The 27672-nt window shown below is 37.8% G+C and overlaps 4 protein-coding genes and 1 long non-coding RNA gene across 5 annotated transcripts; 1 reads left to right on the top strand and 4 right to left on the bottom strand.

The window, feature by feature from the left end:
* Positions 1 to 1900: 1900 nt before the first annotated feature.
* On the bottom strand, positions 1901 to 4030 carry LOC127352177 (uncharacterized). The gene is made up of 2 exons (XR_007881054.1): positions 3919 to 4030; positions 1901 to 3120 (listed from the first exon to the last, which is right to left on the bottom strand). It is a non-coding gene; the product is annotated as an uncharacterized LOC127352177 (long non-coding RNA).
* Positions 4031 to 13079: 9049 nt separating this feature from the next.
* Positions 13080 to 16933, top strand: LOC127351785 (C3a anaphylatoxin chemotactic receptor). Its single transcript, XM_051379696.1, has 3 exons — positions 13080 to 13221; positions 14180 to 14341; positions 14891 to 16933. Exons 2-3 carry the CDS (start codon positions 14213 to 14215, stop codon positions 15845 to 15847), a joined length of 1086 nt encoding a protein of 361 aa, XP_051235656.1. The 5' UTR covers positions 13080 to 13221; positions 14180 to 14212; the 3' UTR covers positions 15848 to 16933.
* A 180-nt stretch (positions 16934 to 17113) lies between these two features.
* Positions 17114 to 21290, bottom strand: cenpq (centromere protein Q). The gene is made up of 8 exons (XM_051379697.1): positions 20919 to 21290; positions 20772 to 20838; positions 20551 to 20659; positions 19770 to 19838; positions 19133 to 19262; positions 18507 to 18626; positions 17897 to 17968; positions 17114 to 17497 (listed from the first exon to the last, which is right to left on the bottom strand). The coding sequence occupies exons 1-8, from the start codon at positions 21021 to 21023 to the stop codon at positions 17303 to 17305; spliced, it is 867 nt and encodes a 288-aa protein (XP_051235657.1). The 5' UTR covers positions 21024 to 21290; the 3' UTR covers positions 17114 to 17302.
* An 848-nt stretch (positions 21291 to 22138) lies between these two features.
* mrpl16 (mitochondrial ribosomal protein L16) lies at positions 22139 to 25178 on the bottom strand. The gene is made up of 5 exons (XM_051379698.1): positions 24952 to 25178; positions 24305 to 24376; positions 23899 to 24047; positions 22979 to 23272; positions 22139 to 22523 (listed from the first exon to the last, which is right to left on the bottom strand). Exons 1-5 carry the CDS (start codon positions 25016 to 25018, stop codon positions 22332 to 22334), a joined length of 774 nt encoding a protein of 257 aa, XP_051235658.1. The 5' UTR covers positions 25019 to 25178; the 3' UTR covers positions 22139 to 22331.
* Positions 25179 to 26447: 1269 nt separating this feature from the next.
* Positions 26448 to 27659, bottom strand: txnl4b (thioredoxin-like 4B). The gene is made up of 3 exons (XM_051378230.1): positions 27432 to 27659; positions 27187 to 27338; positions 26448 to 26780 (listed from the first exon to the last, which is right to left on the bottom strand). The coding sequence occupies exons 1-3, from the start codon at positions 27561 to 27563 to the stop codon at positions 26615 to 26617; spliced, it is 450 nt and encodes a 149-aa protein (XP_051234190.1). The 5' UTR covers positions 27564 to 27659; the 3' UTR covers positions 26448 to 26614.
* Between the last annotated feature and the right edge of the window lie 13 nt (positions 27660 to 27672).

The following is a 27672-nucleotide window of genomic DNA, read 5'->3' as shown; positions in this document are numbered from 1 at the left end:
AACACTTTTCACAATCGACAGCCTGCGTGATACTGAAATTATATAAATTTGAAAGTAATGAAATAGAGAGTCAGTACAGTTTGGACAGACCCCACGAAGAACAGCAGTACACCGTAATACTACTGGTAGTAGTAATAATAATGGCAATTTGTTATGTCCAGTTATAATTATGATTACATTTTCAAATGATTATTTCAGATGGCAGTGCTTGCTTTCCTGTTTTAGCATTACAATGTTTTTATTTGTTGCTATGCTCCAAGCACACACAACAACACAACAATTACATTTTAGGTCAAAGGCTTATTCAAGGAAGACACCTAAGTTTTAATTCTTGTCAATGAAGTAACGAAATGAGGAAGTTTAGAGCAAGAGAATACAGATTTGATTGGATGTGTACTTTTGTGGTGTCCCCTTTGGGGGAAAACACTAATGTGGTGATGAATAGAAAGACGAGTGAAACCTGACTGACTCAGTGATCACCTTAAATGAACCTAGAGGATACACCCTTTAATGGGAGAAAGATAAAGATACTTCCTAGGGCGGAAATTGGGTTTATTTGACATTTTAGGGGAGAATATTGTACATTTTCCTGCACTACATGTATTTGACTCTTATTATTACTAGTTACCTTTTACATAAAAAAACAGAGTGTCATATGCTTGTATGTTATGATGTAGTACTATACTACTATACTAATCTAACCAGTATACAAAGTATCTAAAACGACACTGACTAATTTCAATATTAAAATGCTCTTACATGTATTCATTAGTAATAAAAACAGAACAATATGATATTCAATATAACACTCTGTAAGAAGCCATTCTGGTATATTCTATTCCATTCTAAGTACATTTTGCTCATAATTCTTTTATTTTTTTAATTCAGAATCAGAATCAGAAATACTTTATTGATCCTCGGAGGGGAATTTGTTTGTTACAGTTACCCAAGGAGCTCACACATAGATATATATATAGAGAGAATAGAAATGTAGATATAGGTATATACATATAACTAAAAAATAAAAAATAAAAATGGAAATATAATAAGAGCTTAAGAACCTTATAGTAATAAAATATTTACAATATATGCTAATATATACAAAGTAAAGTAAATGTATGCCACAGTACGTGGCCGACAGAAATGAAATAAGTAATAGTAGTGAGTTTTTAAAGACTGTAGTATTAGCAAAGTTGCACCTTAATCAAATTATTGCACATTAATCAGAGACATTTTAAGCTCCAGTTTATGACTAATGACTCAGAGTTTTGACACTTTGAGACAGGGTTCAGGGTTTTTACTTGTGATGGAGGATTTTTATGACTATGATATTTCTACTTTTATTTAAGTGAAGGATCCGAGTACTTCATCCACCACTGCCTACTTCTAAACATTAGTAGGCTACATTTACCTGTGACTAAATGAGTTTGCAAAATCCTCCACTATTTACCAAGCTTGATGTTTTTTAAGTATGATTTCAATATGGATCAATACATCTAAATATTATCAGATGGATGGGTTGGCAGGGATTTTCTTTAAAATCCTGTATATTCTGCATTTAAGGAGCCAAGGCTGTAATCCCCTCATTTACAGGGAATCTGAACTAATGACAAAGTGGTTTAAAAGATTACACTGGGCTTCTGTCACAAGACTAAAGCACCACAAACGACGGCTGAACTGCATATAAAATGTCTGCATTTCCGTCTGGAGCAAACTGTGTTCATATGTGTTCAAATTGCCAGCAACATCTTTTCTATCTATAATTCATTTAAACTGGGAGTTTTGTTGACATTGCCTACACAGAGAGAGCAGATGTAGAGATGTTCTCATGTAAACACGTAATTATACAGGCCTCACGTTTGGTTGGGCTAGAACAAACTTCAGATATACATTCCACAGATGATTTTGATTGATTTTATTTTCTTGTCATGCACATACATTACAATGTAGATTCCAAACAGAATACAAAAGTCAGGTATCAGTGGAACAGTCTGAATCCAGCTTTTGTCTGAAGCTTTGTTCAACTAACCAAAAGCAAAAGGCACAAAATATAAATGAGAAAATATCCAAGTGAATTTCATCACAAATGCATGTTTTTGGTTTGTTTGAGGATAAACTGGCCAGAGGATTTTTCACTAGTTGAACTGTGATTGAGATTTAGTTGTTTTGTGTCTATTCTTTGTCTCGAACTGCTGCCTTTTCAGACACAGTGCAGTTATATCTGCTGGAGCAATTTATTCACAACAGGAAAATTGAGCACAGCAAAGGGAAGATTATGATCTGTCACAATGACTAAATACTGCAATAAAAATCATTATGCAACTCGTGTTAAATATCATATTGCTATATCTCCAAAGCATCAGTTGTTAATGAAAACAGATCTGTTTCCAACATTGTGACAATGCATTTATTGTCAAGCGGAAGTCAAAGATTTATGAGATATTTACGTTTTCTTAACACTTCATCATTCAGTTTTTCTTAAAAAATAAAAATCACCAACAGTGATTGGACCCTCTGTGTCTTTATAGGCACACATTCATTCATTCATTAATTCATTAATACAGACTACTAAAGTGTTCCTTTATGCAATGGTTTAAGAAGTGGTGCCCAGAAAGCTTTCATACTGTTGCCCAGGTGGGGTCACTGAATATCTTGGGATGGCACAATAAAAAACAAAAGCTGGCTGGCTTTTTGTAATTATCTTTCCCATGAACTACCAGAAGAGGGCACCCAGTTCAGTGCAGATCTCCACCAGGCAACAGATGGTGAAGTCCCTACTGCCAGCTGCAACCAGCAGAGATTTGCAAAGTTTTGAATAAAAAACTTTTAGAGCAGGAAAGGCTTTGGTAGCGGTGACACACAGTTGTTGGTCCACTTTTCACGTTGTCTCTGTTTATGCCTTATATTCCTCAGTTGGAAGATGGCTTCAGTGTTGGATGTAGCCGTGGTGGCTTTCTGTGAGATCTCCCAGAGTGAAGCTAATGCTAACATGTTAGGTGTCTTGTAATGAACAACCCCTATCACGATTAGCATTAACCTCAACCTGGGACTTGACTTGACGGCTGGTGATCATCCACATGCTTACCTTAGACTGTTGGTGTTCATGCTGTTGAGGGTGTCCTGCAGGGGGCAACAGACACTGATTAGTGGTTGGTTTTAAGATATCATTTATACATGTGAACTGCAGTGTTTCATTCACAAGTAAGCCAATGACTGGAAGTTGCTGTGACTTTGTGTTAACCTGGATTACTGTTACAACTGCAAAGATTTTGAAGATTGTATTACAAGGAAACTGCCTGTCATCAACTTGAATGGAATATTTTAGTTTTTTACTTTTTGTGGGAGAAAAATCTCTTCTTCTTCTTCTCTCTTCTAATAGGCACATATTTTAAAAATCCATCTTATCTTCTATCTTAACTCTTACCTGGCCAACAAAATTGTCCCAAAAGAAAACCAAAAATACAGCACTGTATACACACAGAGATTTTTAAACCCCAGTTCTTTCACTATCTTCCTAACATATTTCCTGAAACAACTTAGATTTCAAGTTTGCTATAAGACATAATTTAGGGATTTTCTCTTGGTTGCTTTCTTAATACACCGTTCCCTGTAATTCAGCCTGAAATAATTGGAAATATGTGTTTGTCACCCTCTAAAGGATCTGTGGTATTAAAGAGTTTAAGAATGCCTTCTGAGTTATCTGTACGAATGTTCAAGTTTTAAAAGACTGTAAAAGTCCTGGTGTCTCCTCTTTATCTTTTACCATTAATATGTTATGTTCTAATATGTTCTAATAGAACGTAGCAGGTGCTGTTATATCTCGGCTCTGGCAGAGAATCAAGATGTTAATCTAAGTTGAGTTGTTGCCAGGAAGTAAGTTTGTGTATGTGTGTTTGATGTAATGGTATAGTTACTGACCTGGCTTCCGAGTAAACAACACTTCCTCTTTCGGCAACTTGTGTCTCTCTCCTTCTTCTCTGCTGAGCGTCTCACTCTCCTCCTTGTGTATTTCTCTCTCTCTCTCTCTCCCATTGAACAGTAAACCAAAATGTGGGTTTACATCTCTTTTATACACTGCGTGTGAGTCATGTGAAATCCCCTTTCTAACAGAATGACTATTAGAAAAAGAAAACCAATTTTCAGTAACATGTCATTTATCTTATATGTAAATGCTGCCTACAGAAGAGAAAATACTGTGTATTGATTTCTTGGATTTAAACAGGTTCTTTACAATTATGTCAACTGTGATGACAGCAGTAGAGATTGTCACAAAGACGTCTGGAGTTTGACATCATGAACCTGAATTCAATTATATGTTCGGATAACACGTGAAAGATTTGACAGGAAAATAGATTAAAAGCATGGCTGCGTTAGAGCAAGAGGAACCACCTCTTCTTCAAACTAATTTTTAAAGTAATAATATATGTGATAATGTATATATACATATACACACACGTATATATACATATATGTATATTAGTTGGATATATATAGATTATGTATATGTGTATATATACATATATTTAAACACATATTTGTGAATTTTAACTTGCAGTGAAAGTATAGAATTAATATGTAATGTAGTAGGGATTTAGTATGGATTTGGGACACCACTTCAGTCACTTCACTCTTCCCTTCCTCACATTTTCTGCTACCTCAATAAAGACAATGGACGGGTAATTAAAGAGGACTTAAACACACTAATGGTTGGTGATTCCTCACTTACCCTTAAGAAATGTTACTGAAGCAATGTCCTAAATCTAAAATACATACTAATTCTAACTTAAACTTAACAAATAAAAATCTAAATTTCTTTCCCAAGACTTAGGCCATCATTGTTTCCTGCTATGGACGAGTCTAAACTGTGCAACCAATGAGCTCAGCTCAACTCACAGTACGTCACCTCCGCTGGCTCCGACAAACTATCACGCCGACAACCATAATGCCAAACTCAAGGCTTTAAAACAGTACTACACAAACCAATGGGTGAACCAAATACGTTGCTGGTATTTGCAGGTATTTGGCCATAAACTAGAGGAAAAGTTAAGGGATCACCAACCTGATTACAATTTATCCTGAGGGCAACATGAATGTGTGTGTGCTAATTTTTATGGCAATCCTTTCCTGTCAGGGGAAAAGATAGGTTCACCAAAGTCATTACAATTCGTCATCTGGGAACCATGAATGTTTGTACAAAGTTTTCCATTCAATAGATGTTAAGAAATTTCACTGGATGAGTGAAATCTTTGACCTGCTGGTGGCATTGGATGAAAAATCAGGGGTCAAAAGTCCTTAGGATTCATTTTCTGAGACTCTGGATATGTGTACCAAATTTCATGGCACTCTTCCCAGTAGTTGTTGAGATATGCCTCTAAAACGCTCAAGGAAAAGTCAGTAGTGTTTTCAGGGTATACCAACAGTTTGTCCTTGGATCAGGAATTTGAACTTGGATAAAGGAGACACGTGTCAACATTTTAATACATTTTCTACCTGTGATCATTTCATTGAAGTTACAGTGATGCTTTAATTTTTTTTTTTTTTATTGCCTTTATTTGATAGGGACAGCTGAAGATAGACAGGAAAGGGGGGCAGAGTGAGGGGACGACACACAGCAAAGGGCCACAGGTCGGACTCGAACCCTGGGCCGCTGCAGCACGGACTCGGCCTCATTACATGGGTCACCAGCTCTACTGACTGAGATAACCAGGCACCGCCATATTATTTTTTTTCACACCTTTGCTGGTTCCTTATCGAGGCACCTGTAAAATCATTGAACATTATGACTGTGCAGGGTCACGAAATGAATTGGATTTTTGTTTGACAGTTATGGGAGTGTCACCAGCGTGGTTTTTGAAATAGACCCTTTTCCACTAAATGACTGATCCTGCACTATCCTTGTTATATAAGATGCCACAAAGTGACCGTGAATCTTAGTGTTTGCTTGTGGTAACCCAGTAACCAAGTCATACCACTATTTCTATTTCTCAGAAGACAGGGTGCCTCCCCATCCATTCTCACTACCTATCCCCCCCCCCCTTTTCTCCAGCACTGCGAATAGCATTTTCTGACTTGCTGGCTGCACCTTTTGGCTTCATGCAAACTTTTTTCTTACATTCATCCAGTCGTCTACTGTCAAGTACATCACATTCCTGTGCGCGTGTTAAAAAGGAAGCGTACTGAAAGAGACAAGTCAACGTTGTAACGTGTAAGTAGTTGAAGGGAAAATTGAAAGTACATGAGGAGGCGGGGGAAGAAGCAGAAATGCGGCAGGGACGCCCCCCCCTTTCACGTACTGGAAATTCACAATGTGTAATAGGCCAGCTGAGGACGCTTCAAACGCAAGCCTCACTTTTTCTGTCTGGCTTTGTCTACCCTCTTACAGATGAGTGAAGAAGTAGCTTCATAAGTTTCCCTTTTCATTTAAAAAAAAGGTTCCAGATTGTCTTGATGATCAAAAAAAAAAAAAAAAAAAAAAAATCACATCATGCGAAAATGTGTATGCTGTGTTGAGAGACAGAAAGTGACATCATATTTTGGTGTTAAGGGGATAGCAGATCTAAGTCTTCTTTTGATGTTCAACTGAAGGGACAAAACATACAATTTTGTCAAGAAATGTATCACTACCATCACCTTAACTCATAACCTCACCTACTTTCAATTCTTATGAGCTACTACCAAAGAAACCAGAAAGGACAGCCAATGTGAGAGTTTGTTCATTACAGCAAAAAAATGGTTTTGAGTTGTTTTTACGTCTAGTCAAAACAAGAAAAAAAAATAATACATACTTTCTTTTTCTCTCTGTTTCTACAGCAGAGCTCTTTTTCAGTCTTTCCACGTGGGCAACCTGAGACCTGACGTTTTCCTGTCATATGTGGGATATGCATGAGAGGCCTGACAGACATACAGCTGATATGATCTGATAACATTTCCATCTCTCTGTGTCGTCACCTTGTCTTGATCTACGTGTCCTTAAAGGTGACACACATGGCACCAAAGGGAAAATTTCAGACAAAGACAAAAAAAATTTGAATCTCCAGAAAACGTATAGATTATTTTCATATCGTCACCAACATCTGCTTCAGACAGAAAGCAGCTATTGTTTTACCTCACAACAATATCATACCATTAGCAACAAAGAAAAGAGTTTTTCATTCCTGCTCTTTCACAGTGACATATGAGTGCTTGGTTTCCCCCAAAACCCCTGAATCTAAAATTAGCAGGTTTAAAGGAAGTGTGGGCGAGCTTCAGAGGTGGAGAAACCAAAAGCTGATTATGATTCAATTCCACAAACTACTTTAAATATACCAACTATTTTATTGAAACTGTTGAAACACGCTGACTGATTCTATAATTAAAGTTAAATACTGTTCATAATGTTAACTTAAGTATTTGGACAATGTGCACAGCAAAATATCCCTTTATTATCATTAAAACATGTCTCCAAACAGAAACGTGAAGATCACACACTGAAACACTGAAAATCGAAAGGCTCAGTTTCTAGACCAAAGCTTTCAAAAGCTCTATCAATAATTATAGCGTATATAATTATTATGTACACAAGCATTACTTGAGTCCGGTGTTTAAGTTGGTATTAAGTAAGTAGGTAGATATTTAAAGGTCCAGTGTGTAACATTCAGGAGGATCAATTGGCAGAAATGGAAATTAATATTCATAAGTATGTTTTAATTAGCGTATAATCACCTGAATATAGGAATTGTTGTGCTTTTGTTACCTTAGAATGAGTCATTTTTATCTACAGACGCCGCAGGTCACCTTCAACGGTTTCCGGCTGTTACAACTGGTAACCCAAAATGCAGGACTCAAACGCACGACTGGACACAGGTTCTTGATGTAAAAGCACAGTCCTTACTTCTCAAATTAAAGGTTCAGTACACAGAAGTCCAGTCAACACAAGCCAACAACTCCAGTGGGCAGAGTCAGAGTCAGAGTCAGAGTCAGAGTCAGAGTCAAGAAACAGGCAATAATCCAAACCAGCGTTACACTCCACACTGAGAAGTCGCTGGTATGTTTGGCACAGACTAAATTTCACACAGACAATATATACTCTAGAGGTGGGGACAAATTAGACACAGGTGAACGCAATCAAGGCGGGGCAAACAATCACAGGGCAGGAAGTGAAGTGATCTGCAACGACAGGAGAGGTGAGTACAAAATAAAACAGGAAATGGAAACATGGAATGGAAATAGAGACGGACTGTGTCACTGCCATGTTGTCATGTCATTTTTCGTGAGTTTCCGAGCCACCATAGTTTCTCCTACACACTTTTCAGCCCGTTCATCAGACATGAGCGGTGTTTGGTTAGGTGTGATCTGCCACTAAATCCCACACACTGGTCCTTTAAAGTCGAAAACTTTTTGGTTTTTACTTATCATTAGGGCGTAAATGTTAATTTGATAGTGTAATGCTATAGAAGGACTCTAACCACAATTAGATTGGTTCCCTATCAGCCTCGCTTTAGACATGCTGTTCTGTCTGCCACCAGGTAAGATATTTCCTGGGAAAATGGAGGCTTGACTTATATAAACTAAATGAATGAACATGCTTTTTCTCCTAATGTTTTCTGCTAATGTTAACATTACTGCCCCCCTCCACCCCAACGCCACCCCCTGCTGGTTATTTGTTTGTATGAGGCAATATTGTTACTAGTATGCAATGTTCATCATTAGAGTAGCTTTTGCCTGTTCCCAAATTCAATATAAAACTGTGACCATTCGAATTAACATCTTCAGTCAACATGCTTCTTTCTTCTCTCTTATTTCTAAAGTAGTGTCGATCATTTCTTCACGGAGCTAGGTTCTGACGAGAATGGCAATTGGTGGTCTTAGGGACAGCGGCGCAAACAATAATACCACTGGAAATGTTAGGGGGAAAAGTTGAAAGCTTGTCTGTGTAGTAAGTAAGAATTAAGTGAGTAATTAAGTAGGTAAGTAAGTATTAAGTAAGAAAGTAAGATTTTTTTTATTATTAATTAAAAGTTCAATGTTACACTCTTTTTTTAACGGTGCAATGATCAACGTGCTGGGTTTATAAACTTACATACTGTACATCAGTGTCATTACAAATCAAGAACATCATTTTTTAAATTAGATTAAAAGACAGAAAATGTGAAGCTTGTTAATGGTATTATAATACATTATTTTTTTTGCAGAAAACATACATGATAGTCAATATTTCTAACAACATATGTGCCTACAGTATATGTGCATATGTATCATGTATGAAACTTATAGGCTTTGAAACAAGTATGAGGTTTTGTCACTCTCATATCACGGAAATCAGCTGTCATAACATTTCCGCTACAAACTTGTGATACAATTGAATTTGATCCATTTCTGAGTGCTTGAAAGAAATGAGTTCACAACAAATGAGTGGCTGCCAACCATCATTTCTGATCAACCCAGAAATACTAAGAAGACCCCCACACTGTATCTAAATGTATCTTATTCAAAAGCATAAAATGTTTCAGATAATTATGTATGAATGTATGTATTTCAAAACACACATGTAATTATAATAAATGTAAACCTACTGGAAATTAATGACCATTTATGAATATGGTTCATTTATGAATGTGTGAAAATATGTTTGTTGTTGTTGTTGTTGTTTTATTTCCATTAGCCTAATTAGCCCTGTAACCATTCAGCTGATGTAAGAATGATTAAAGAATAAGCAAAGCACACAGTAAGATTGACTGTAGCCAAAAGTGGCAGAAGTATTTAATTAGATTCTGCTTAAATGAAAGTAAAAATACTTTAACTAAAAATCCTGTATTGAAAATGTTACTTAAGTAAAAGTATGTAAGTAGAAGTATATACTTAAAAGTATAATGAGGATAATGTACTAAAGTATTAAAAGGACCTGTACTTAATGCTTAACAACAACTCAAAACTATTAAAAATCTTACATGTGTTTTCTTTCTGCTTCTTTCTCTGTCCCTCCCCTGTGTTCTCTCCAGAGGCTAACAGAGGCTGATTGGTTTCCACCTGAGCAGTCTGGCTTTCAGCAACAAGAACAAATCTGAAGCTGGCCAATCATCATGCCGAGCCCTCAATAAAAGAAACCCCAAGAGTTCGCGCTCTCTCCGATTGTGCTGTTGTTGCATTCTGTGAGCACATTCATTGAACCTGTAAAGAAAAGTATGTGGTGGGAGGTTAAGGACATTAGGTAAGTTTGGGGCATCTGCACATTGTCATCATTCACATAGTTATGTTATTGGTTCGTGACACTTTTGTATGTTATGGTTCTTCTTCTTTTTGTAGGTGAGATAGTAAAGCCTTTTGTTTGTATTTTGTTTCTAGTGAGTTCGAGTTGTTAGTTTGGTCTAGTTTTGTCATGTTTTCCATTTTATTTGGCACAACCGCTTTGGCCAATCCTGCCTCACATTTTGAGAACCTTTTGTTGTATGTTTAGTATTTGCCTGTAAATAAATCCTTTTTAATTGTCACTACTACTTTGTCTCTGCAATTTCTCTTGTTGTCTGTTTTTTGTTGTTGTTGTTGTTGTTTTTTTTTTTTGCCTAAAGGGAGCGTAATAAAAAATAATAATTCAAAGGAAAAGCAGCAAACTGTCACATTTGTGAAGCTGGAACTATGAAATGTTTTTGAATGGTAACTTACTTTTAATAACGACTAAGTTAGCAACAAATTTCCTGTCAATCAGCTAATTGATTAATCTCTTTGGTTCTACTTGTATATAGCGTTGATTAGTTTAAACCCATTTTAGAAGCTCTTATGTTTTGTGTACAGAAGTCTCAATTTGTCAAATAACTGAAGTATTTCCCTCTTAAATGCAGTCAAGTAGAAGTGGAAGGTGTTGTGAAAAGAAACAACTCAAGTAAAGTACCTCAGATCTGTACTTAGGTACAGTACTTGAGTAAATGCACTTACTTCCCATTGCTGACTGTAGAAACATGAATGTGTATACCATTAATTGAGTCTGGCTATCCCACACACAAGTATGGTGACGAGTAGCAATATCAGTCAAAAATGTCTTGCTCCACATTAAAACATGTCTCTATACGTTGCTAACCTGGCAGGTAACCTGGCAATCCTGGATGTTTTTTTTAGTCAGTGACTATTTCTGTGAAATTATGATCTGTAGGAAACAGTCTCATATTTCCATTCTGGGTGGAAATTTTGTGACTTTGTAATGAAGTAATAAAAGTGTAGAGCTCAGTTTTCACACAGTGGACAGACATCTGCAAAATATATTTCAGTACTGTCACAAATGTCAAAATGACTGAAGCAGTTGTGTTATTCATTCTAGACATGTCCAGTCACAAAAAACGAATTAGTGCTATTCATTGTTTACCAAATGAGCAGCACTGCCATCTACTGGTGAGGGTCAGTTGTTGCAAAATCATAATAAAACCTCTTAAATGGAAAGCAAAACAGAGCTGTCAGTTGCCATCAGCACAAACACTGACAGTGTAGTAGTATTTCATGTTAAAGGAAGTGTATTGATATTCTCCTACAATTACAATATTCATTCCTTTTTGAGTAAGATTTGTTAAAAAGAAAAGTGCCAAGCTGTCCTTCTTACAAATACAAAAAGTATGTATTTGTGTCCAATTTCAGAAGAAATGAACAGGCAAAAAACATATCATTGCACTGCTTTTAATATTTACATGGGATTTGTTGACATTAACAAAAATACAGAATATCACCAGCCTTCTAGTGTGAAATTAAAGCTACACACGGCCTAATTTTGTGTGCTCCTTTTAGCTGAAAAGCAGTCCTTTAGTGCATTTAATGACCTCAAAGTACCAAATAAACCAACTGCAAATGTAAAGCACGGTAACTGCAATATATTTAGCAACCCACATGTAGTATGTTAACTAGAGTGGTACCACTGAGCTACAGCCTCAGCTGCACCACTTTACACCAAACTGTACACCTGTGTGAGACAGATAGTCTTGTGAAAGTGGAAAGCTGAATCAGCTTTAGACTTAGACTTAGACTTCTCTTTATTGATCCCTTTGGGATGACTCCCTCAAGGAAATTGGATTTCCAGCAGCTTACAAAACACTTGTATAGAAAATAGAAGAGGTATAAAAAAAATACAGTATAAGATAAACAATAAACTCTTATCTAAATACAGAAAGTAGAGTTAAAAGTAAAATAAAATAAATGTAGAGAACTGTATAGAGGATAAATATAGATAAATAAAGATAATTATATAGGACTGCATATGGCATTGTGTTATTATACAGTGGTTAAATGACATTAGCAGAAATTAGCAGTTAAGTTAAATTATTGCACTTAGTGGATTAAGTTATTGCACAAAAAAAGAAGAAGAGTGTCCAGGTATGTATGTGAGTAGATTATTATTGCACAGTAAGTGGCTACCACTCCTTCCCTTCTGTCCTCTTTACCCTATTTCCTCCTCCCCCCGAGTGAGGAGTTGAAGAGTATGATGGCATGAGGGACAAAGGAGTTCTTGAGTCTGTTCAGTTAACAGGGGCAGTATTTCTGTGTCAGGAGCAATTGCCCATAATGTATCACTTTAGATCTATGCATCACTTTAGATTATAACTTTATAATATACTTCAGATTATAAATGAGTAGTGTGATTAGATACATTGATTAGTACCGCGTGGAAAAAAGGGGAAAGGGAAGAAATATTCAGCCTTCAGTTTCAGTGTCAGTGACTGAGTTTGACACATTTCAGTTAAAAGGTCACACCTCCATGATTACAACTGCAGTGGGTTCAACATCTACATTATAATATAGAGGTGGTTTGTAGCAACATTTTAGTCTAGTCAACAGGTCAAGAGATTAACCGCAGTGTTAAAGCCACAGCACTGTGTCTGCTATTCTGATTATATATGTGGGCCTATTAAGTGCCATAGTTTTAAAGGAATAAAGAAGTAAAACGAAAGCAGCACACTAGTTAGGTTACTTGCTTGTTCTATTTTATTGTACTGTTCTATTATATTGTATTGTAATTGTATAAAATTTAAAGCTAGCCCTTTTACTGCTAGAAATTAATGCTGTGATCAAAACTATTTGTGTCTGATGTTCATAGATATGTTCATAGGAAGGAGTGTGTGTTGCAATCACACACAGGAAAGAAGGGAGAGAGAGAGAGAGAGAGAGAGAGAGAGAGAGAGAGAGAGACTGTTCTTAACAGCAAGTTGACACTCCTTTCTTCTTTATCTCCTGCTCCATTTCTCCCACACACACGGCAAATAAAAAAAGGTAAGAAGCAAACCCTTTTCATTAACATCCAATGAAGTGAAGCAGCTTTTCAAAGTGAATCTGAGGCACATATTGTGATCGTTCTTCTTGGTTACTGTAGATTGTAGAAATCTAAACTTTAGGAGCTTTTAATCAGAGAACCACAACTGCTATCAGTAACTTTGAAAAAGGTTAGTGCAGCTAATGTTTGAGGTGTGTTCATTAACATGCATGCATGCTGCGTTCATTCCAGCTGCACACAAACAGGCCAAGTCTAGATATACATGCATGCAGGGCCTTGAGGCAATGGTTAATACGGAAAAAAATAAATAAGAGATTACTTTTTCTGTTATCATTACTACTAATACAACACCTGACACAAGGTCTGTGTGTTTGTGTGTGTATTCATTTTTAAAAAGTTGAATATTAATATAATCAGAAAGTCACATTGTGGGAACCCAACTTTCATTTGGGGACAAAAGGCTGGTCCTGGCATGGTTAACCATTAGAAGACCTAAGGTTAAGGTTAGTGGTAGGGTTTGGGGGTTAAGGTTATGGGGAGTCTCCTCTAAATGAATGCAAGTCAATGCAATGTCCTCTTACGTGATAAAAACAGTGTGTTTTGTGGAGTTTGGTGGAGGATAGATTGCAGTGCTGCAGTTACTTTATATACTGTAATTTATCTGTTAATGATTATTTCTGACAGACTTCTCAGCAATGAAACAAAACTGAGGAAGGAAGGATGTTTGTGGTGTCATTTTGTGTGATGTGGACATCTGTGTGTCTGTGTTTTAGGCAACTGAATGTGAAATCTATATTCATATGTGCAATCATGCTTGTCATGCATTTTTCCTAACATCATTCCATTGTCAATTACTAAATTGATTGCTTTTATTTTGTTATTATTTTATTTTGATTAAAGAGTAAAAACCAACCACAAAATCTATGTGACATGAAGTCAATGTCTTCTATGTTTCAGGTAATCTCCAGTGTGATCACCTCAGCGGCTAATATGAACGGAACACAGGTTCCTGTCCTTGCAATGAGCCAGCTTCAGACTAGCCCAAACAGCTCCAGCAGCTCTTGGCAGGGCGAGGCAAACAAGGGAATCCAAATCACAGCTACTCTGCTTATCTTCCTGGTGAGAAATCCTCTATGTCTCCAGAGAATTTACACAACCCTTGCATAGATAGGTCTGGAAACACATCATATTAATAGTTGTGATTATGTGTTGGTTAAAGGGTTTCGTTGTGTGTTCAATCTGCATGAGGTTGTTGTTTTAAGGAGGGTTCTTATGTGAGACTATTTCTTGGCCGGGAGCAGTGATTTCCTTGAGTCAGGCCCAGAAACAGTCCATCACATAACACCCCCCCCAAAAAAGAAAGTTGCAACTCATTTTAATATTTTGTTTTTTGTACAGAGATATAAAGTGTTAATTAGTGAGCTTTAGAGGTGCTGGGAGGTGGATGTTTTTAACTTTGGACAGAGCCAGGCTAGCTATTCCCCCTATTTTTCCCTTAATGCTAACCTAAGCTAATTAAGTAAATACGTTTATTTAACGAACACAGGTGTGGTATCAATCTTCTTTACATATATAGCACATAAGCGTACTTCCCCAAATTTCAAGCTGTTGCCTTAAAAGTCTTTCACCCTGAATGTAACTGACAGCCGGTCCTCTTGGTTCCTCAAGGTGGGCGTATCTCTGAACGGGTTGGTGGTTTGGGCACTTGGACTGCGGGGTAATCGTCACCTGGTGCGCAGAGGCAGCAGTGAGGAGACTCGTGCAGCCAGCAGTTTCCGTATTTATGTCCTGAACCTGGCCATGGCTGACCTGGTGCTGCTCATGCGTACCCCCCTTATGTTGGGCTATATTGCCCACAACTACAGCTGGCCATTTGGCCATGTCTTCTGCCGTCTGGTCATATTCCTGCGAGGCCTGGGGTTATACGCCTCCGCTTTCCTCCTCTGCGCTGTGGCTCTGGAGCGATGCCTGTGTCTGCTGAGGCCTGTGTGGGCTCGACTGCGACGCCCCTCCTGGGCCGTTCCTCTGGCCTGTGGCATCTTATGGTTGTTAGCCACCACCTTGTCTGCCCCCTACCTCCACAGTGCCGTCCTGATAGAAATAAACGGGACATACCAGTGCCTGGACAGTGGGGAGTTTGACATGGCACTGTTTCTCACAGAAACAATAGCAGGTTTCATCTTGCCCCTGCTGGTGTTCTTGGGAAGTAACCTGGCTGTTGTGCTCAAAGTCAAGCAAGCAATGCCCCCCACACCCACTTCCCCCTCAGCCCCTTCAACTGCCCGCAGGATGAACAGGATGTACCACGTGCTCTTCGTCACCATGCTCCTCTTCCTCACCTGCTGGGTGCCCTATTTTGTTTGTCGGTTCCTGCTGGCCTTGGCCGTCAGACATTCGGATAAGGCCATGAAAAATCGAGCACATATTGGGAAATACATATCTCTGTTCCTGGTGTACATCAAGAGTGCTCTTAACCCTGTGCTGTATGTGTTTGCTGCCCGGGGCTTAAGCCGTGCTATCAGAGCTTCGCTTGTCTCCACTATTGAACGACTTTTCAATGACGACTCCTCAGAGTCCATACGAAGGAAGTCGCTTAAGAACTCACTTAAGAACTCACAAATGTAATCGGGAGGTCAATAATGTCTTAATCTTTTATATTTGCAAATGTGAAATGTGTTACTGTACAGTTACTGTAAAGGAAGCAAACGCTTAAGGGGCAAGGGGACCTTTTAAATGGGTCTGAAAGACAGAGCAAATGAATGTCATATTATAGTTCCTATATGTAGAGATGTAATCTTGTTGACTCATTTGATATAACTTAAGCTGATGTTAGTTGAATCATAGTTTGACTATTTCTGTAATTTTCACATATAACAGTTTCTGACAGGAAATTCCCACCAATGAGGGATGAAAGTTTGATTTATAGGCTTGGATCGATGGTGACAGAAGCCATGATTTCAGCACGTCAGAGAAAGACAGCTCAACTGTGATTTGTCAGGCAGACCAGAAGTGTAAAAACTGGGCCAAACATTGAAGGAAGAATTTAATCAAACAGGGAACCATGCTGGATTTCTCTACTGTCAGCTCATAATAAGACAATATATGGACATAAGTGTGATCAGTAAAACTAGATGACTGAAGAGTTCAAAAATGCCTCTGCTTCTGTTGCGGCACGCTCAAGGCAGGGTCATAATTGGGCATAAAAATGAATTCATGAATCATCTTGTCTGTATGTCAGTGGGCAGGAAACACCTTCATGGTAAACATGCCAAAGTGATCACAATATGATGTCAATGCCGTTTCCTGGCTCCAGGGTAACTTTTGAATGATAATGCACCAATAAGATTTTATATACAAAGAATGTGACACTGAATCTACCTTATCAGGATGAACAGTGACTCAGTTTGATCACTCTGTTGCAATCCAGATTAAAACAGGTCGTAGTCTACATGTCCGGGAACGTTTGTGCATAAAAAAGAATGAATGTATGCATGTGTATAGGCTATTAGAGTACTGAAGCACAATATGCTGAACAGGAAGTAAATGTGTTTCAGGTTTATTATCGCTTTGTGGCTGTTCCACAAGATAGCATTAGTATTGTTTGTTTAAAAGAGATGTTTAATAGTGATTAAACTGTACTGAATTTTAGCACTGTACATTTAGTTTCTTTCTTCATTGAAACATAAACAAATAAAAGTCACTTTCTTTAAATGGTATCTATTTAATTACATCAAGGTCCAACGTGGCAGAATTTCAATTATGAACAACCAGTTATTTTTCATTTGCAGGTATAGTATTTATTTTAATGAAGTTTATGTATTCTGGTCTTGAGGCTCAAATGAACCCAGAGAAGTTGGCCATCTTTCTCCACCAAAAAACAAAACAATGCACTGCAGTGTAACAGTTGTTTTAATTACAACTTTTACATAAAATTGAAAGCTGTAAAATACTTAAACTTAAAAAGCTTTAATGGTTAACACGTAAACTACAAAACCCCCCTCCATGTTTCCTGTCTGCCTCTAGACTGTTTCTATAGTAGCCCAGAATGGTTGTTTTTATAAGGCCTTTTTCAGACCTGTGTCAGCAGAGATTTGGTGAAGTTCCAGTCTGAACAAGGCGCACCATTGAAGGTTTGAAGAGCTGATCAGCATGTTTGTGTGCCTGTTGAAGCAGCACCTGGGCATTCTGGACGGCCTCTGACTCCTGCAGGATTTCTCCCAGCTTCTGGGCCGTGGTCTCACAGTCACCGTCTGGTATAATTTTTCTCATCCGAGCCTGCAGCAAACAAAACTATTAACCACTGTCTCTGTGTTTCTAGTAAATGTGCAATATTATGGCAGTGTTTTGTGAAATGTTCCCTGAAACAAAAACAAATCTTATTTCTCTAACTGATATGGTCAACCCAGACAATACAGAACCACAGATGTCATGTTCTTTCTGTGCCTTTCGTTAGAAATATTTCATATTTTTTCCGCAATATTGCAAAGTAATTGCAACACAGAATGTTTCCTTTCCTGTTACATTATAGAGGAAGTTCCAACTCAGACACTTCGACCACATCTTATTCACAAAAAGGTGATATATGAATGCCTTTAATAGTGAAAACAGCTCTTGTGCAATAGTGACAAGTCAAGCAGATACAAGTTATATTGTGAAAGGGTGTTTTGTGCTCACCTCTAATGTTTCATCTTTTTGCAGGGGTAGTGTAGGAAGGTTGAGAACTGCTTGTTCAGTTATCTGTAAGATCTACCCAACAGGAAGAAAGAAACTACAAGTGTGAATTTCAATCATCTTTAGCTTATCATCTAATAAATGAACTAAATAAAAACACACTGCAAATCACTGCTTTGATATCAAGCATATTATGACTGACATTTCCTGTACTTACTGCTGGAAACAATTTTCGCACGAATAATCCCTTTCTGCCAGACCCTACATAACAGCCACATTTCAGCCGCATTTCATCATGCTCTTTAACTGAATCAACAAAAAGCGTGCAGACTTACTTATGTCAAACAGGCTGATATTTGTGTGGAGAAATGCAGTCAACCACTTCTGTTTCTAGGTCACCACAATTGTGATGTCTAAAGTACTGAAATGCATTACTTAATGTAGGGAAATTTCAAAGACACCTTTGTCAGAGTTAATAAATATTAGAAACCTGTAAAAACATTTTGACAATAAAGCATCTGCATCGGAGTGTTTTAGTAATGGCTACGTTGTGAAAATAATGCACCAGGAGAGATTTTGTTTCTGTATACTGGCATCTGTGAGTGTTTTGCACCTCTTTTGCTTTCTCCTCCTCTTCCTCCACCTGGTCTCTCAGCATAATGCAATTATGCTGTAAAGAGACAGTTTGTTCCTCTGTCTTCTCCAGAGTGCTGACCACAGCCGTCAAGTCTTCCTGAAAATCCAGATTACACAACAATACATCATGCAACACAACTACAGCATTTACTTATGTGTATAACAGATAATTAAATACACAGATTTACACAGATACCTTGGGCAAATTACTGGTTGGATTACCATGTTGTTGTTATTACATGATTATTTTTATTATTGATTAATCTGTAGTTATGTTTTACATAATTAATTAATACTTTAGTCTTTAAAATGCCTCAACATGGTGAGAAATGCCCATTGCAAGGTCCCAGAGACCAACATTTGATATACAATTGCTTATTTGTCCATCTAACAGGTATAAAAGGTATAAAGTTTAGAAGAAAAGCAGAAAATCTCAAGCAAAAACCTAAGAAATTACTCAAATGACAAACAAATTAACAAAAATGTTAATTCATTTTATATCAAAAGATGAATTGATGAATCAACTAACTGTTTCAGGACTAACTGCAATGTTAAAATATTCCAACATATTACATTTTGAAAACATCACACAGTATTTGTCACCTGCAGGTTGTTCAGAGTCATCTTTCCAACCACAGACTTCTTGGTTTCCTCCTGGTGGTGGTGAGATGAACGCTGCAAATCTTTTTGTTTCTGCACTGGAACTTTGAGCTGTGCACATTGAGCAAGGAAGCTGAAAAAGTTTGGGAAATATATCAGCAAAAAAATAAAAAATAAAAAACTAAGTGCAACTAAGCTAGATCCCTGACAATGTTGTACTTTGAATTAATGACGTCTGAATCATCACACTGAGAATTAGGGTTGTATGATGATTCATCAATGGCCTTTTCTCAAGTCACCTTTTGACAAAGTTCTTTTGTAAGTGAAAAACTTTGCTAATGTTGATCTTTACATCAGTGGTGATACACACAGCTCTTGGAAACCCTGAGTCAGATATATAATTGCCAAAGCTTTCTCAGTTTCTCTAACACGCTGTAGGTCACATGCCCATAGTACATTAGTGCTTTCTAAGATAATTGGCATAGATACAGTGAATTAGCACATGCTACCATCTCAACAATATCTAGCATTGTCAGGCCTAATTCACATGCAACTCCACCAATACAGACAGTTAACATCCAGTTCCAGTGAGCGGATTCATGCCATTTATTTACATCTGAACATCTGACTTATTGCTCACCTGGCTTTCATTATGTTCAGATGTTCCTGGCTCTCTTTTTTCTCTGTCCGCTTCAAAGCAAGAGTTGCTCTGTGAAAAAAGAAACATAAAAAGGGTTGAGAAAATGCTTGATTTTGACTATTATTCACTGACAGTAATCGAAGTGCCTGCCAGTTTTGTCAAGGGGTAAAGTGATGGCTGGCTTAAATAGGTATAATTATATCCCAACCCATCTAATACAACTATTTAAGAGTTTTTAAAAAATCTCTCTCAACAATATGCAGTCAAGTCTGCTCCATCGCCACAATCCATCCCGCAGCCTCCGCTCATCTGAAGCAAACCTTCTCCTCCACCCCGGACCAAGCACCGAACCTGGGGCGACAGAGCGTTCTCTGTAGCTGCCCCCTCCCTCTGGAACTTTCTCCCCAAACACATCCGTGACTGTACCGACCCTCCAACATTCAAATCACTGACTTTTTAAAATTGCTTTTAATGTTTAGCTTAGTCTGATGTGTTTTTAATGTTTTACTATTTTATGTTGTTTTGCTGCTTTTATGTTTTTATGTAAAGTGTCTTTGAGTATTTAGAAAAGCGCTTATAAATAAAATTTATTATTATTATTATTATTAGTTCAACACCACTGCAAACAGCAACCTCAGTAGTTAAATTAATACTTCTCTGCCAGCGTCAATCTGATATCTTTGTAAAGGTAGAACTTATAGCTGAGCTGTTGTATTGGATTACATTGGCTATAACAGATGTACCTAATAAAGTGGCCACTGAGTGCAACAGTGAAACTCACAGTATTGACAAGTCCATCATGTTCTCCAGAGCAGTGATGGAGGACACCGGCATCGGCTTCCAGTTTTTCTGACCTTTGACTTTGTCAGGGACTGAAGATGAGCCTTCAGCTTCTCAGAAACACAAACAGGAGACATCAGAAAGTGACATCGGTGCAGCTGGTGAATTAGCTGTGTGGTGCACAACTTACAGTATGCTGCTTCATTATCCCTGCATACTAACCTTTCCTCTTCGGTGCTGGTTTTGGGTGAGTGCTCTTGTCATGGTTACTGTCACTGGGCTCCGGATCCTAGTAAAACATGATCAGCTGTGAAGGCAGAACAACGCAGACAACATCAGCTGTAGTGTTACTTTAGCACGAAACGTTACCTGGTGCTCAGTTGCTTGTTGTTTCGTCGCCTGCTCTGATTTTTTCTTGTTTTTCAAGTTAGGTGCTTTAGTTGCGGCCCGGTCAGAACCACGTACGGGCTTCATGTCTGCTAGCTAACGTAAATAATTAACAGCTAACGTTATAAAAGCAAATTTAGCAAATATTAATGTAACGCAATGTATTATTGTCAGGCCAAGCTAACTCTAGTAGAAGCAACAATGAACAGGAAGTTTCTTTGAGTTTAAAGTAAGACCTAAAACATTTTATATGGCGTTAAGACACAAATGTCGTAAAGTTGTTGTTGTTAGCAGCAGAGCTACTTTTCGCGGTGTTGTTTTCAAAACTGTTCAACGCTCAATGCGCATGCTCTGAACCTACATCGTGACGTTATACCCGGAGTTCAGCTTGGCAGGCTGCTTTCGCGCTCATGCTTTATCACCAGGACCAAACACCAGAAAGGGGGAGCCTGCACGTTCATAACTCAAATTAAATGTGGTAATTCATTAACGTATCGACCAACACAACTGCCTTTCCTCTAATGCAGAACAAGTTGCAGACTGTTCACAACAGCAGGACGAAAACTTTACCTGTGAGGTTGTACGCAGGGCAGCACTGTCCACCTAGTACATTGAAGCCATTTTAGGGAATAGGAATGCCATGTTTTTAAACACATCTGATATAGGAATGTTTTATCAGTCTGTCGGGAAACATGAAGCATTATAATGGGGTTTCTCTATTCATATTACATTGCTTCGTAAAATGTATCATTTTAAAGAAAATAGGTTTTGTTGCACTTCGTGTAGAGGTGCAGTCAAAAGCCAAAGGGAAATGTAATTTTACAGGCATTAGGGTACTATTCAAAATGTCCACATTAATAAAGAAAATGCTGATATTTACGACATCATTTTAAAGCTTTTGTGTCTTTGTTGGAACAAATGAGAGAACAGGTATTGGTGCATCCTAATCCGAGCAAAAGTCGCTGTATGAGCAACAACATCACTAATCCCAATATATTCACAGTCGTGCCATCTTTGTTATATTTGTCTTATTTATACACACACACACACACACACACATATATGTATATATACACACACAATGGAAAAAAAAGGGAAACCAAATTATTCTGCTTCTGTAAATATCAAATCTGTAAAGATTTGTTTTCACTTCTTTTACATCTTTTTACAACTAATAAAACATAAAGAACTTCAGATGCATGTCAAACTGAAATATTGTTTATTAGGTTTTTAAGCAGAAAATGGAAACTATCTTAATATCTTTAACAAAATGTCAATATATTTGCATAAAAAAACAAAACAAGATTCCCAAATATGACTAAAAGTTGCTTCCTCAATGGCGTGGTCTGGATGGTGTCACAGTATGACACTACTGATTTCTGTCCCTCAGGCCTGTCACACCCTCCCTGGTAGGTGAAATTTGCCTGCAAAGCGTCCATGGTTGTGAAGGTCATGGGGGCTGAGCACCTTCCTGATACCCAGCATGTTGCCATGCGCTATTTGCTTGAAGGTCCAGGGATTCTGGTTGTTCTGCTCCATATCAGCCTGCTCCTTGTGCAGGGCTGCAAGGCCTTCTCTGCTCATTACCTGAAATAAATAAATAAAAAGGAATAACGTAACACATAGATATGAGTAAGTGCAGTAACTTAAATCAATAACACTGAATTTGAATTCCAACAAGAATAAATGTTAAAATGTTTAGCTATATTTTCATTTTTGTTAATTGCAACTAATGTTTTGTGTAGGGATAAATGAGCCAGTTTTAAAGGTACTTTGTGCAGAGAAATTGTTATAATTGATTAGGGGTTAACAGTTATTAGGTAGTTAACAAAGGCAAAATTCAAAGTGTAGCATATATTTATTACAGTTACACCATTGGAACATGTTTTTGTACGTTCAAACTATTCATTGCACTAAGTTGCAGACATTCTGCCAAGAGTATAGCGAGATAGAGAGATGTCATCTTTCTTATAAAGTACACTGGAATTCCACAGGGCTCTATCCCTGGCCCACGTTTATATACATAGTATCTGTTTTCTCACCTTGGCAGGGAAGGGTAGCTTCTTTGCCACTTCAATCAAGATATGCTCAACCTCCCCCAGCTCCACCTTTCCTCCCAGCTCCACGATTAGACGACCGTAGCGGACAGGTGTCACATAGTGGTCGATGGCTCCTTTGCCCCCACCCATACGTTGACCCAGACCTTTACGTGTGACAGGCTTATATGGGCTACGAACGCGCCAGTGGGCAAATGTAGTCTGGGGGTCCATCTTGCGGTTGATGGTCAGACGAATCATTTCTATGTGACCCCAATGAAGGTATCCCCCTCCCATGGCCTGAGCATTACACAGAGAGACAGAGAAAGAAGGGAATTCACTTTTAAATGACGTAACCATTTGTATTCTTTGCTTGGCATACGTATATATGGTGTGAGGGCGAAAGCTAGGTGGAAAAGATACAATTTTTATGTTAAAGTTGGCATTACGAGTCTACCAGTATACAGATACATACGGTTTTAATATTAAAAACAAGTTATAAAATGCTGCAGGAGATATTATCTTCATAGACTTAAATTTCAAACAGTTGTAACAGAAGTATTTATAGAGAACCAGATAAATCCTGAAATTTCTTCTGACACTTAATATGGACGTTAATGCAGCAGTTGGTTGGTGCTCCTGCCGCTTGGAAGCTCAATTAATATGAAAAAGTCTTATCTGTCGTGAACGTTTTCAAGTCTGAATGGAGTTTCTATGTGAATGTATGAATTTGTGGGAAGAGCCTGAAGACGAGTAGATTTGAAGGTTGAATAATAGCACAAATATCTGAAAGATATGGAATGAATAGGGAAAAAACGTCTGGAAAAACTGGAATATTTCGGAAAGTATGAACGGTATAAAAGAGAAAACGTCACTGCAAAAATTGAGACAGGAATTGTTTGTCAGCATTCAATTAATACACTCACCACAATAGCGTACTGCCCATTACTGAAAGCATTTCCGTCTGTGGCTGGGCCTCGGATATCACGCAGTTTCTTCATCTCTTTCCTTGCCTTTTTTAAGTCAGGCACCTTGTTCACAAACTTCAGTTTGGGTTTATCTGGCAATATCACATCTTCAGGAGGTAAAAAGAAGATTGAGGAATCATGAACAACATTAACATACAACATCAGGCAAACGTGTACTTGAACAAAGATTATCGCCTTCTGAACTTTCTATAGTGCGGTTCCCCCCCTTGTCTTCCCCTGTGCTACAAATGCTATAAACATATATGCATATAAAAATGTTGTGTGTTAAATGAAATAATATATAAACAAACATTTTAGAAATTGGTAAGATATCATAACAAATAACAAGGTGAATATAAATTACCACTGTAGTCAGGAGGGATATTAACTGTCTTCAGCCCAGCAGCTAGGACTTTCAGGTGGCTGTGCAAAGGACCTGTGGAACAAACAGACACTTCTTGGCATGATGTTTGGCAAAATTCAGCCTAATACAGAACCGTCATATGTTACTGCCAATAAAGCCCTGCTCAGTTTATTATTATTGTTATTTTCTGCAACTCAGAACCCTACAAGACACATTTGCATGTACAGTGGTAATGCAAACAAAAACTCTTGACTTGATTTAGTCTTAATTGAGTGAATTTTTCATGTTAATGGGACAGCAAATTTAAGCCATATTTATTACTTGTTGTTCTTATGACCTTACCATTATTGGCGCCGGTGATTATTTGATTTTATATGTGTTGCTTGCGCTGTGTATTATTTGCTTCTATGGTGCATGTTAGTAGCACAATGCAGTCCTGCATGTCATGAAATATGGGATGAAATGTGATGTTGACTATGTCTGACACTCACAGCAACGCTTATTAATGTGCACAGTCCCTGTTAACCAAACAAAATGAATAAATACAACATTACACACCCCACACGCAATAAGTACTCTGCCGAAAGAAGCTAGTTTTTGTGACCTATCGCCAAAGCAAATGTCACTATAACGTTAACTTCTGTTACCTTGGTGACCGTGGGCTCTGCAGATGCCGGTCAGTCCGCCGACAGCAGCCTTGACGAGGGAGATCATGGTGTCAACCTTGAAACGGACCCTATATACACCAGACTGTAACTTTGTGTGGTCGACGTAGGAGCATTTTAAGGGGTTAACTAACGAAACTGCTGTGGACACCACGCTCTACAAGGTCGCTGCCATTGCTGTGTAGCTTTCTTCCGCCAGGAGAAGAGACACTTCCTGTGCATGTATTTTTCAAAATAAAAGCGTTAACTCTACAAAGGCACATGGCACAGGAGTCTCTTTGTATATTAATATTTAATATATGTGGTGTGCAGGACTACAATTTAAATATGTGTATGAGACAGACGGGGGTTTATATTATTAATTAATTTATATTTTTTATATTATAAACGGACAGATTGGTTTGATTAGAGTGCAAAGGTATAATAACCATAAAGGACTCCTTTATTACTCTTTCCAAGATTAAACATTTTTCTTTTCTGTCCATATTCAATACAACAGTCAGCAATCACTTGTTAGCCATGTTAGACTACCTTCCATAGAGGGGTTCTTTCACTGGTATTTCTAAAAAAGCTTTCTGTACATAGAAATTAGATTAGTTATAACCATAGAGGCTAAACACTATAAACCTAATTTGCAGATGTCAGATAGCCAGACAACAATAGCCCTATTGCAAATAAAATAAAAGCACATGAGACTTTCTTCTCATCTTATCTTTCTTATCACAAACACCTACACACACACACCTACACACACACACACTGAACATTGACCAAACCGTTATGTTGATGCAGATGACACAACACCAGCAGTGCCATTTACTTTGAATTCTATTTTAAAATTAACCACAAATACTGAAAATACAGTTAGATAGAAAGAGTGTGATGAACCTCTTTGGCTGGTCCAGTGACGCACAGCTTTGTGTAAGAGACAGAACAGTGAAATTGTACAGCTGACTGGACATTTCACAGAACTGCCTACATACCAAGTATTGCAGCATAAATGTAAGTATAAAAAAAAAAAAAAGAGTCTTACAACATTTACCCTTTAAAAGGAAGCTGCCAGTAACAAGCTGGTGAGTTTGCTCCATCTTTCTAGTGCTTTATGGGAGTGCAGTGATCTGTCTCCACTGATGCACAACCTGGTCCACAGATATTTCAATGGCACTATGACCCCATATTCATGTTGCATCACAGCTTCATTGACAAGTAGATCATGGCATTTTATTTTGTAATAAAATTCCCATTAAAAGGATGTAGAAGTCTATTTGAAAACAGTACAAGCATGACCATATCCACATTGAAAGGGCTATTGGCTGCTGTCATTGTTTCTCCTGTCCTGTGGGTATCTTCCAAAGCTGAAATTCCCTCTTTGTGGTTCCTCAGAGTGTTTCCTTGCTACTCTGTACATACAGAAAGTGTCAGTTTACATCCAAACTCCCAATTAACTAATAAAAATGAATACATATTTCTATGCAAGATAAAAGGTACAAGTTTATTATAAAAACAGAGAAAGTACATTGCATACATTAATTGTATCTCTCTGCTTATATGCAGCTCTTTTCCATGGGAAACATCAAGATAACACTGCCTTTTCACAAGAAATAAATAAAATCAGAAAAAACTTCTTCAGATGCCTGTGTTGAATCTAAATTCCATGGTAGAGGAGATCATATTTGGGAATATTTTGAGGATCTATGGGACTCTGGACAATCATCTTCCCGCGCATGGCTCCTCTGTATATGACCTCAATCAGATCCATGAAATCTTGCTTGGTCTTGAAGCTGCCGACAAACTTGGTGTGATCTGGGGAGCTGAAAGATAAAAAAAAGTAAAGCAATTATCAACCAAATAAAGTCAATCTTATTGTTTGTTGTTGCAATGTGTACACTGGTGGCAAGTTAAAATTTGTGTATGTGTTGATATGCATCCTGCCTGTTCTGTGACAACAGTGGGGGTCGTCTAGTTGAAGTAGAAATTATTCAAACATTATTTTAAAGGAAATATACAAACCTGGCTGCTTTTCTACAAAGCTCTGGGGTAAGGACTGTTGGTTAGACCAAGCAAACAATTCAAAGATGTCTATTTGGGTTCTAGGAAATGTGTCATTTTTAGTTTATAACTCAAGACCAGTGTATTAGTAAAGCGAGAAAATACTAAACAGATTCACTATTTTGAATAATTGTAACATGCAGAATTGTACATAATACCTTCACTCACCCATAATCCACTTTCATGTGCTGTCCATTGAAAAAGAAAACGGTGGAGGGGATGTAACTGATGTCAAAGTATCTGGTGTAGATGGGAGCTTTATCCACATCAACGATGTAGATGGACGCCATGTTACTCAAGTCATGTGCAGTTTTCGACAGCTAGAAAAGACCAATTAGCAAAAAGCTTAATAGTCGTGACACACAAACGTTGAGCAGCATTATTTTAGTATTAGCTTTAACTGTCCTGCTTACAATCTCATCCAGCTGGAGACAAACCGAGTCTTCGTCTCTCCCAAACCGCAGAACTACCACTTTTTCTGCTACGCCTTTGATAACTTCATCGATGTCTTTTTTGCACATTAACTTTGGCAAAAACAAACTCATTTTCGAGGCTAACAAATTAGCTTCCCCTGTTTTGCTAGAAAGAGGATGTTACGTCATTTTTGCTGTGCGACGCTGGGGGAAAAAAACTCCGGCTGGAAACTACGACTGT

The sequence above is a fragment of the Dicentrarchus labrax genome, unplaced genomic scaffold, assembly GCF_905237075.1.
Source record: "Dicentrarchus labrax unplaced genomic scaffold, dlabrax2021, whole genome shotgun sequence".
NCBI lineage: Eukaryota > Metazoa > Chordata > Actinopteri > Moronidae > Dicentrarchus > Dicentrarchus labrax.
The sequence above is the reverse complement of the archived record's forward strand: the minus strand, read 5'-3'. Positions and strand labels throughout refer to the sequence as shown.